The following is an 11,564-nucleotide window of genomic DNA, read 5'->3' on the forward strand; positions in this document are numbered from 1 at the left end:
AGATCTTTTAAAGCGTTGCTTTGGCGGCAGCTGCCACCGCGGGACAAAGATCTTCACTGTATGTGGCTTAAGGTAACCTGAGGCAGCCATTCTGTGGCTGGCTTCACCTCCTGTCGCCACTAGGAGAGCCAGTGTGGTGCAGAGTGGTCTATAGAGTCTGACTAGTATCTGGGAGCTCTGGGTTGGAATCCCAACTCATGCCACGGAAGCTCAGTGAGTGGCCTTGGGCCGGTCACGCTCTCTCAGCCTAACTGACCTCACAGGGTTGTTGTGAGGATAGAATGGAGGAGAGATGTCAGATGCTTTCGGTCCCTACTTGGGAGAAAGGTGAGGTACAAACGAATTAAATAACAAATAATAGTTAAATAGGTCCCACTGAATGTCCTAAGGAGATGGTAGGGTCTCTCTGGAAGATAGGAGGAGGGCTCCACATTCTCGCAGTCCCCCAGCCCTGGAAAACCACCATTCGGCGTGGCAGGGCACAGGCCGGATGGGCCCTGGTTCTGGCCCGCGTGGTCTCTGACCGTTCTTTAGTCAGGACCATCCTCATTTGATACTTAACACCTGAAAGGGGTGGGTTTTTTTGAAGAAATGTTCTGCTCTGTGGAGGGTACAAGGTTACCGAATGTTTTTAAAAAGCTTACAGCCTTTGAACCCCTTTTAGCTTTGGAGAAGCACTCCCAGTCCTTTAGACGTTCACCCTGCTGTCTCTGGGTTTGTCCTCACAGGAGGTGGCCTTGGAAATCTTCTTCAAAAGTGGCTACTCCGTCTTCCTGGTATTCCACAACAGTCCTTGGGCCGGTCACGCTCTCTCAGCCTAACTGACCTCACAGGGTTGTTGTGAGGATAGAATGGAGGAGAGATGTCAGATGCTTTCGGTCCCTACTTGGGAGAAAGGTGAGGTACAAACGAATTAAATAACAAATAATAGTTAAATAGGTCCCACTGAATGTCCTAAGGAGATGGTAGGGTCTCTCTGGAAGATAGGAGGAGGGCTCCACATTCTCGCAGTCCCCCAGCCCTGGAAAACCACCATTCGGCAAAAAAACCCTGAAAAGGTACCTTCCATGAGAACACGCAAAGCCCTTAAGGGTCGTGGAGCCTAGTCCCAGATTCTTCTCTTTGGTTTTTTTTTTGTTTTTTAACAATAAATTTTATTAAGAATTTTATACATACAGAAAATAATTCCAACAGGAAAGTCCAAATACAATGCAAGGGTTTTGCAAAAAAACCCCCCCAGATTCCTATAACCTTACAAAATAACAAGTTTTAATTGGGTCACTCTTTGTTGGGCATTACCAGTCAAAACACTTCAGTATTTACAGGGTTAATGATTTTTGTTAAGTCACATGTTTGTTTGTAACCAATCTGTTTAGACAATAGGATGCCCGGGAACTTTGGAGCTAGTTTGCTAGTCTGATTGGAAACCAAGGTGTCAAGCATTTAGCACTTTGGTTTCTCCTCCTGTCCTTTGTTCTGACTGAGAAGGAGACGCCATTCTGCCCTTCCCGTTTTACCTTTTAGCTGTAAGGATGTAGACATATTAGCTCTTTGTTATTTTCAATCCTTCCTGAGCCGAGGCAAAAATGTGTGAGCCGGAGGCTAAAAAACTGTGAGCTAGCTCACACTAACTCAGCTTAGAGGGAACACTGGCTAGTCCCAGATTCTTCTCCAGGCTTAGCTGGGTCACTCTTTCACAGGCATGTTCTTGTCACTCCACTTACTCGTCGTTCGCTTGGGAAGTGTTAACTACGTTCCTTGCCCTTCTGCGGCTAGCATGCCCTTACACGGATACGAGAGGAGAAGGAGACAAATAGAACTGTCAAATAATTCTGGAAGTGAGAATGCAAGAAGAGCCCTGCTGGATGAGACCAATGAGGGTCCATCTAGACCAGCATCCTGTTTTTAACACAGTGGCGAACCAGCTCCTCTGGGAGGCCAACAGCAGCGCATAGAGGCCGAGGCCTTCCCCTGATGTTGCCTCCTGGCCTTGGGACCGCCTCTGAATGTGGAGGTTCCATTTAGTCACCATGGCTCGTAGCCACTGACAGACCTCTCCTCCATGAATCTGTCTAATCCCCTTTTGAAGCTATCTAGAGGAGCTGCGGTGGCTCAAGTGGTTAAGACGCTGAACTGCAGGCTGTGGAAGGTCGGTAGTTCAGCAGTTCAAGACCCGAGTTGCCGCATGACGGAGTGAGCTCCCGTCTCTAGTTCCAGCTCCTGCCAACCCAGCAGTTCGAAAGCAAGAAATTGCAAGTAGATAAATAGGTACCTCTTCGGTGGGAAGGTCACAGCGTTCCGTGCGCCTCGGTGTTTAGTCATGCCGGCCACATGACCACGGAAACGTCTTCGGACAGCGCTGGCTCTTCGGCTTTGAAATGGAGATGAGCACCGCAACCCTAGAGTCGGACTTGACTGGCTTTCGAGCAAGGGAACCTTTACCTTTTACCATGAATCTGTCTAATCCCCTTTTGAAGCTATCTAGAACTCACAGGGTTGAGCTGACTTCGGCAGTCAAATAAATGCTGGTGGGAGATATTTCTTGTTTTCCCACCCTAAAGCATTAGGGAGGTGTTTGGCCCTTAAGAGCTGAGGGGGCGGGAGCCACCTGAGAGGTACGATTGGGTGGGGAGGAAGGACGGCCTTTTGTCCTCAGTGTCCCCGAACCATCTGCCGAACAGTGTCCAGAGAGGTCATCCGTGCACTAGAGGGCTGAGTGATTCCCTGCCCTGGCCAGGGTTGTGTGTGGTTGTTCGTCGCTGAACAAAACGAAACCCCAACCAAATCAATGATAGATATGCAGACGTGAAGCTGCCTTGTACTGAACCAGACCCTTGATCCATCGAGGTCAGGGGTCGTTTCCTGCCGGAGCGCACAGGAGCGGAGCTCCGGCAGTAAAGAGTCCAGGGGGCGGGCACATGCAACAAGCCCCGCCCCCTGCTCCCAGCAGCCCTCAGTCAGAGCAAGAAGCAGCCAGGTAAGCTGCAGAGCCCCCCCCCCCGGCCCCCAACAGTCTTTTCTACTAAATGACCCCTGATCGAGGTCAGTATTGTCTACTCAGACTGGCAGCAGCTCTCCCAGGTCTCAGGCAGAAGAGGGTCTTTCCCATCTCTTCCTGCTCGGTCCTTTTAATGAGAGATGCTGGGGACTGAACCTGGGGCCTCCTGCATGCCAGGGAGATGCTCTGCCACGGAGCCAGGGCCCCTCCAAAAACACATGCATCTGCCTTGTACTGAATCAGATCCTTGTTGTTATACAAATTAAAATCCAGTCAAAAATAGGAGATTGAAGCCAAAATGAGGAGGAAGATCTTGTATTTAATTGCAGTCAAACATGGAAAACAGTTAGGCCAAAGAACCCATCAAAGTTGACTGCTTTCTGAGCCCAATCAGGAAATACATGAAGTTAAAGCCAGTTTGGTGTAGTGGTTAAGTGCGCGGACTCTAATCTGGGAGAACCGGGTTTGATTCCCCACTCCTCCACTTGCACCTGCTGGATGACCTTGGGCAAGCCGTAGCTCTGATAAGAGCTGTTCTTGAAAAAGATCAGTTTCTGTCAAGAGCTCTCTCAGCCCCACCTACCTCACAGGGTGTCTGTTGTGGGGAGGGGAAGGGAAAGGAGTTTGTAAGCCGCTCTGAGACTCCCTTGGGTAGTGAAGGGCGGGGTATAAATCCAATCTCTCTCTCTCCTCTCTTCTTAAATACTTAATATGACATCATCATACCATCATCATGAAAATAATATTCAGAAGGCATAATTGGTTACAAAAAATTAAACAACATTTAAATGAAAATCGCCTTATTGGTCCAATGTAAGAAAGGTGTGTCTATACAATAGTGTCACATATTTACTTGACCTGGCCTGAGTCGTAGCGGCCAAGGCTTGCTCTCACCCAAACAAAAGTGTTTTTCTGATACCAAGTAAAAACTCCTTTTTGACCCACACACTATGAAGTTATAACCTAAACAATTAGAACCATGAACCTTCTACCTTATTCTGTACCAAAAGAATGCTATTGTCTTGTCTGTTAACATCAGCTGGGAAAATACCCAGACCTACAAGGAAGAGACCTGCCAACCTAGCAGTTCGAAAGCAAGAAATTGCAAGTAGATAAATAGGTACCACTTCGGTGGGAAGGTAACAGCGTTCCGTGCGCCTTGGCTTTTAGTCATGCCGGCCACATGACCACGGAAACGTCTTCGGACAGCGCTGGCTCTTTGGCTTGGAAACGGAGATGAGCACCACAACCCTAGAGTCGGACTCGACTGGCTTTCGAGCAAGGGAGACCTTTACCTTTACAAGGAAGAGAGGCCTTCTATATAACAGGCCTTCATTACATCCCAATGAACTGTTGTTTAAGAATAAATCTATAAAAAACAGAGAGATATGAATAATCAAAAAAGGGGGAAATCTTTATAGTCCCATCTCTACTACATCGTTCCGTCAGGGTCAATATTGTCTACTCAGATTGGCAGCAGCTCCCCAGTGTCTGGAGCAGAGGTCTTTCATATGACCTACTGCTCGAAACTTTTGTCTGGGGCATGAACCAGGAACCTTCTGCATGTCAAAAGCAGATGCTTTATCACTGAACCACAACCCTTCCCCTAAAGCAGGGCTTCATGCCTGGACACACCACCTGAAGCGGCCTTCTACTGGATCAGACCCCTGGTCCATCAAGGTCAGCGCCATCTCAGCCTGGAAGCAGCGCCCCGGGTCCTTTTAACGGGAGATGCTGCCGGGGATTGAACCTGGGACCCTCAAAATGCCAAGCAGAGGCTCTCCCACTGAGCCACAACCCCCCCCCCCCCAGTAAAATAAAAAGGACTGAGATTTTCGAGGTAGAATTGATTGAGATGATGGTGTCATGGTAAAGTGTAGGTACCCTCTGAGCAAGTCCCTGGAGAAGGCTTTTCAGTTTGTTTGCAACCGGTGTGCATGACACACAAAGGTCTCTTCACCTGGGGCCTTTTTTGTTTGCAAGATATACAGGAGTTTTGTTTGAGAGTGAAGTTTCTGAAACCCTCAATGCATGATCACCTTTTAATTGTCTTTGTGGTTTCGTCTCTCCTCTGTGCAGATTTCGGTCAATGAAGCCAAGTTTGAAATCCAAAGGAATAACAGAAGAGTCCATTAATATAAGGTAAATACTGGAAAACATATGTAGATGAAAGCTGTTTATTCCTGTGGCCATCACTACGTCCTCTGGCTGCAAATTCCTCTTTTGAATTGCTCTCTGTGTAAAGTTGTGTTTCCTTTGGTCTGTCTGGAGTTAGCTATGAAAAGGGTTCCACATTGACCTGTGGAAAAATGCTTCCGAGGATGTTGCTATCAACAGGTTCACCTGAGACCAGGGGGGCCCAACTTTTTTGAGCCTGCCGGCGCCTTTGGGATTCTGAGACGGGGTGGTGGGCAGAGTTGCAACATGTCTGCCACGGGACACACACACACAAACACACACACACACACACACACACACACACACATGAAGCTCACATGCAGGGGACAAGAGAAATAATTTTAAGAAACAAGTTGGGAACAAGGAGTGAGAGAAGGAAACCAGCCCTGTGGGCCAGCTGCCTCTGAAACAAGGCTGTTCTAATCGGCACAGCCCGTCAGATCTCCAGCGGCCAATCAGAGCCCTGCTGGGGAGCAGCCCCACCTGGCCCCTCCCCCTTTGTGAAATGGTTGTCAGGGAAGGTGCTGGCGGCCGCCTCGGGTGGTGCCCGGGGGCACTGTGTCGCGGTCCCCTGGCGGGGGTCTGTGGGCCCCTTTCAGTGTTCCCTCTAAGCTGAGTGAGTGTGAGCTAGCTCACAGTTTTTTAGCCTCTGGCTCACACATTTCTGTCTTAGCTCAGGAAGGACGGGGCTCCAGAGCAAACTAATTTATGCAGTAGCCAAATCACTTGCTCACAATTTTAATGCCAGCAGCTCACAAAGTTGAATTTTTGCCCACAAGACTCCACAGCTTAGGGGGAACTTTGGAATCCTGGCATGCTGTGGTGGGCACAGCGACAAAATGGCTGCCGCCGCCGCAGCTATCCCTCAGCCACACCGTGAAGGTCCTTGGGCTGGGGGGGGGGGTGGCAGCTACCGCCAGAGCCATGTTTTGTTTAAAAAAAGCTGAACAAATAAAACAAATCTGAAGTAGCCAGTCAGAAGCCCTGCTGGACTAAAGCCCCACCTGGGCCTGCCATTTCCCAAAAACACTTGGGGGGGCAGGAAAAGCGTCACTGGGTGCCCGGGGCCCCTACGGGCAATGCGTCAGAGGGCCCTTGATCTAGCGTGTTGGGGAGGCGTCTTTCCCGTGATGGTATCCTGAACGCAGGCTCAGTCGTTTCCCCATTTGAGCTTCCACCGGCCCAGACGTGGGCTTCCCTCGTCAGCGAGGATTCGGCATACATTGTATTGGCTCACTTAGTCCTCCGTGTGCCGCTTTTCCTCAGAGCCCAAAAGTGGTTCACAGGCAAGAGCTCCTGCTAGGGCTGCCGACTCCGGAAGCTCCTGGAGGTCTGAGGGTAGAGCCTGGGTTCGGGGTGGGCTGCGGGCCTCAGCAGGGGGCACAGAGTGCCAGGAAGTCCTCCCGCCAGAGCAGCCATTTCCTCCAGGGGGACCGGTCTCTGCCACCCGGAGATCAGTTGTCATGCCGGTAGATCTCCAGGCCCCGCCTGGAGGCTGGCAACCCTGTCCCTCCCACCCTGCCATGCCGTGATGAGGGCACTGGCGGAAACAGGAGGGGGATGCAGGGCTCAACCGGTAGCAGGAGCTCCTTTGCATATTAGGCCACACACCCCTAGTGTAGCCAATCCTCCAAGAGCTTACAGTAGCCCCAGTAAGAAGAGCTCTGTAAGCTCTTGGAGGATTGGCTACACTAGGGGTGTGTGGCCTAATATGCAAAGGAGCTCCTGCTACCAGTAGAGCCCTGGGATGGGTGAGAAGGGAACGCCAGCTTGCCGGCGGCAGATCGGAGCCCCGAAGATTGGGGGGGGGTCCCTTGGTGAGGCCCTGTGAAGGTTCCGGAGGCCGGAGCGGAACGGAGGCAGTTTGCCCCTTGCCTGCCTCTGCGGAGCGGCCCTGGGCTTCCTGGGTGAGGTCTCCCATCCAACGACTCACCAGGGCCGACCCTGCTGAGCTTCGGGGGTCTGACAAGACCGGGCTGGTCTGGGCTTTCCAGTTCAGGGCACATTCTTCTTTTGCACTCCCCCCCCCACATGAAATGAGGACTCCCGATGGGGCCGAGCCACACTTAGCCCCGCCCGCAGGCTGCCAGTCCTAAGAGGGCACACAGCGTGGCGCTGGCTTGCAATGTTCCCTCTAAGCTGTGGAGAATCTTGTGTGAGCAGAAATTCTACTTTGTGAGCTACCGGCATTAAAGCTGTGAGCGAGTGACTTGGCTGCTGCATAAATTAGCTTGCTCTGGAGCCCCATCCCTTCCTGAGCTAAGGCAAAAATGTGTGAGCTGGAAGCTAAAAAACTATGAGCTGGCTCACACTCACTCAGCTTAGAGGGAACACTGCTTGGGAGCATGATCATTCCACGTGGTGTCACCTCAAAGGCCGCGGTCACACGGACCTCTTACCATGCTAGTTTTCCCGCAGTTCTTCTATCTGCGACATTTTATATCGCTTGGAGATGGTCAGACGGTCCCTCTGTCTTCCGCTTCACTCGCGCGAAGTACTGATCACACAGCGCGCCGTCCCTGCGGCGGTGCGGGTTTAAAGAAATATATATTAAAAACACCTGCGCATGCGCTTGGGCGTACATACAAACTAAGAAGTCCAAAATAAAAGCTAGCGCCTGTTTGCACATGCGCATAACTTAAACCGGAAACAAAAAAAGGGGGGGTAGCGTGGTCACGGCGGATTGCTGTCCAGATGCCAAAACCGTGGATACAAAGCATGAGATATCGGAAAACACCTGTTCCAACTGGTGTCAGAAAATGTGGATAAAAAGAGCGGAAACCACGGACTCAGCCCGCTTCGGTGCGGGAGGCAGGTTTGCCAATATGAACAGGAAACTTTAATGCGCAAGGGATCAGCAGCGAAGCCCGCACTAAATGTCTGTGTGACCTGACCCAAAGATAGAGAGCAGGGGATTCAAGAGTCTGTGCAACCAAGGTGGAAAGGGCGGGGGGAGAGTTAGCATTATTTGCCTCCCAAAGTAGGGAGGGGGGGACACACACACAACTCAGAAACTGGCATGGCAGGTGAGGAGAAGGCTGCACAGAAATTGGGGTTTCCAGCATCACAGATACGGCCCCCTTTTATTTACCTTTGCCATTTAAACTTAAGTCTGTGCAACCCGGATAGTCCAGACTGTTTCAAAAAGCAAATTCACGAATTCGAGCTATAACGTATTCCTTAAAGAGAGACTCACAAGAGAACGAAGAGGCCCTCCCGTCATTCATAATGGATGCCGGCCCTTCTTTCGGCCTCCAAACAGACAACTGTGGAGCTGCCGGGGTGGGGGGCAGGGAATCCCTCGCCCTTAATGTTTGTGTGGCATTTCGGGGGTGTGTGTGTGTCCGCCGGCTCCTTCTGTGTGCTGACGCAGCCTTGCTTCTCTTGCCAGGGGACAATGGAAGGTGCGTCTGGGAGGCTGTAGATCAAGGCCTCCTCCGGCAACGTCATACATTTGTGCTGGCGCAACAACAACATCCCCGTCACGCCCCACTGCAAGCGTTGCAGGCAGGCATGGTCCTCGTTCAGATGGATGGGTAGCCCGCACACGCAGCGGGCACACCCGCACACACTGAGGCACATGCCAAGCTCTGGGCTCAGGTGTGTCAGAGGCTGATGAACGGGGCAGGTGTTCCCTGGGCGGAGAGTTCCCTTCTCTCCTAGCCTCCTGGGTGCCGCCCTGGGCTGAAAGGAAGGCTGCCAGAACCAGCAGTCTTGCTGATTCTGAGAGAGGACCTATCTCAGAATCCCCCCACCCCTTTCTGCTTTTGCATCGCCACTCCTCAGCATGGATTCACATGCGGGGGCAGAGTTTGATTCGCCAGGTGGACGCGAGAGGCCCGTGAGAGTCAGTTCCGCTTTCAGCGCCCGGAGCTCCACTGTCCGGGAGCCATTTTATTGCTTGCGATAGTTTACAAGGACCGGATGCGAAAGCCCCGTGCCCCCTCCCCCCCCCCGGCCACCCTTGCTCGGACCAGGCGGCTTCATCTCCACTCTGCTTGGTTTTCCTTCGCTAGCGAGTTGGGGGTCAGGAGGTTGGAGAAGTCGGGCTTCCGGAGCGGGGCGGGCACCGTGTTCTTCAGCTTGTTGAGCTTGTCGCGCTCCTCCTGGCACTTCCTCAGGCACGGGAAGCAGAGGTCTTTCTCGTCCACCAAGTACAGGCTCTCCAGGCGCTTGATGCTGTCGATGAACTGCTCCTCTTCCGTGGGCCCCGGGAAGGGGTTCCTCTTGGCGTTGAGCTTCTTCAGCTTGGGCAGCTTCTTGATGCTGTTTGGGATGATGGTGAGCAGGTTGTCGAAGACGCCGACCTCCACGAGCTCTTTGAGAGCCCCCAGAGTGGTGGGGAGGTTGTCGATGTGGTTGAGGCCCAGGTTGAGGTTCCGGAGGTTCTTGAGCTGGTTCAGCTCCATCGGCAGGCTCCGGGCCGTGAGCTTGTTGTTGCAGAGGTTCAGGAAGACGAGGGTCTGCAGGTTGCCGATGGTTTCAGGCAGCCTTTCAATCTGGTTGCTGTGCAAGTCCAGCCAGCGGAGGTTCTCGAACTTCTCGATGGAGTCCGGGATCCTCTTGAGCATGTTCCGGCTGAGGTCCAGCTCGTCCACGTCCGCCAGCTTGAGGATGCACCTGGGGAAAGTGGTGATGCCCATTTTGCTGAGGTCGAGGCGGCGCTTGCCGTCAAAGGTGATCTTGATGCAGTTCTTGGCCACTTTCAAGGTGACCTTTTTCCCTTTGGGGTTCTTTCCCTTGGCCATGCCGCGGGAAGAGAGTGCCGTGCAAAAGGAACAGGCGGAGGGGAACGGTCTTTGGATGCAGTCCCTGTTAGACTGGCTGCCGCTGCTGCTGCTTTAACACAGGGCCTGCATTTCAAACACAAACATAGCCGTTAGTCTCTTTACAGGTGACCCTAGGAAAGGACGGGCAAGAGCAGTCGGAAAGACACGCGTGTCAAAGAGGCAAGCACCGCTGGCCTCTTCTGCACTGACGGCTCTCTGCGGCTTCCTCCGGGGGATCCGAGCCGTCGAGCCTTTAAGGTTCGCTTCGGATCTTGTGTCCCTGCCCCTCTGCACTGCTCCCTTTTCTCCGGTTTATTTCTGTGCATGCCTTCCGCATCTACAACCAAACCCCGCGGTTTTTTGCCTAATTGTGGTTAACGTCACTTCAGACCGGTGGAGGGGGCGACCAATTGGCACCGACTTGGCCAAGTGCATGAGCAAGGCGATGGGGCACACGGCACCCTCCCCCCTCTCTCCTCTCCTCTCCTCCCCGCTCTCCCACCCCCTCTGGCTAGCTGCAGCTGGGCTGCTCCACTCATAGAGGGCCGCCAGCTCAGCAGCTGGCTGGTTGGCTGGTCTGTTGGGAGGGGAGGCGTCCCAAGGGTTCTAAGGTGTTTTTTTTCTCCCCTTGTTTCCAGTGGGCAGTCCTGTCATTCCTTTTAATACATCCCCTTCCAAGTCGTGTGCAGATTGGCTTTAGGGAAGGGCAGGGGTCATTTCGTAGAAAAAGAGGTGCAGGAGCTCATTCGCATAACTCATTAGCATGACTTATTTGCATAGGCCACACCCCCTGACATCACTGGAAGTGTGTCAGAAGGCAACACCCACCGCTCAGGCTCCACTGGACTGTTTTGGATTGCTAGCTATGGGGGGGGGGCGTGCAGATCTGCCCTCATAGAGGAGGGAGAGCTTGTACCTGAATAAAACTTGGTCTTAAAGGTGCCACTGGACTGTTTGGGGCCGGGGGGCCGGGGGGAGCTCTGCAACTTACCTGGCTGCTTCTTGCTCTGACTGAGGGCTGCTGGGAGCAGGGGGTGGGGCTTGTTGCATGTGCCCGCCCCCTGGGCTCTTTACTGCCGGAGCTCCGCTCCTGTGCGCTCCCGCAGGAAATGACCCCTGCTTCTTCCACTCAGAAGTTATGTCAGTCTTCTCTAGGAACCACCAGAAATTCTATGGTAAAACCACGGCATTCCCAGTGATTCCTAGAAATGACTGACGTCACTTCTGGTTTTAACCCAGAAGTCTCATCGTGCTGTCGACGGACTACCTTTCCCCCCCTCCTGCCACCTTTCTGAGCAGCAGCAGGACATGGGAACCTGGGGCGGGAGGCGGGAACCCTCCCACCGCTGGCGTGGCGGCCCTATGCAGAAGTCCAGCCAAGGCTGAAAGATCAGGGATGCTCTCGGCCGCTCCTGCACTCAGCAGGGAGTTGGACTGGATGGCCGGCACGGCCCCTCCCAACTCCGCCTTCAAAGGTTCATCCAGGGACCCTTGACCTCCCTGGTTGACTCAGGGCAGCCCATTCTTTGAAATACACCTAATCCCGGGTGGGCTGGCGAAAAGGGGACAGGCTCCTTTTCCCGAGATAAGTTTGCGGTGGTCAGGAGCTGCTGGGGGTG

The 11,564-nt window shown here is 52.9% G+C and overlaps 1 protein-coding gene across 1 annotated transcript; it reads right to left on the reverse strand.

Moving 5' to 3' along the window:
* Positions 1-9,159: 9,159 nt before the first annotated feature.
* Positions 9,160-9,924, reverse strand: LRRC18 (leucine rich repeat containing 18). The gene has a single exon (XM_015414230.1). It carries the CDS (start codon positions 9,922-9,924, stop codon positions 9,160-9,162), a length of 765 nt encoding a protein of 254 aa, XP_015269716.1.
* Positions 9,925-11,564: the final 1,640 nt, after the last annotated feature.

The sequence above is a fragment of the Gekko japonicus genome, unplaced genomic scaffold (genome assembly GCF_001447785.1).
Source record: "Gekko japonicus isolate JY-2015 unplaced genomic scaffold, Gekko_japonicus_V1.1 scaffold1319, whole genome shotgun sequence".
Taxonomy (NCBI): Eukaryota; Metazoa; Chordata; class Lepidosauria; order Squamata; family Gekkonidae; genus Gekko; species Gekko japonicus.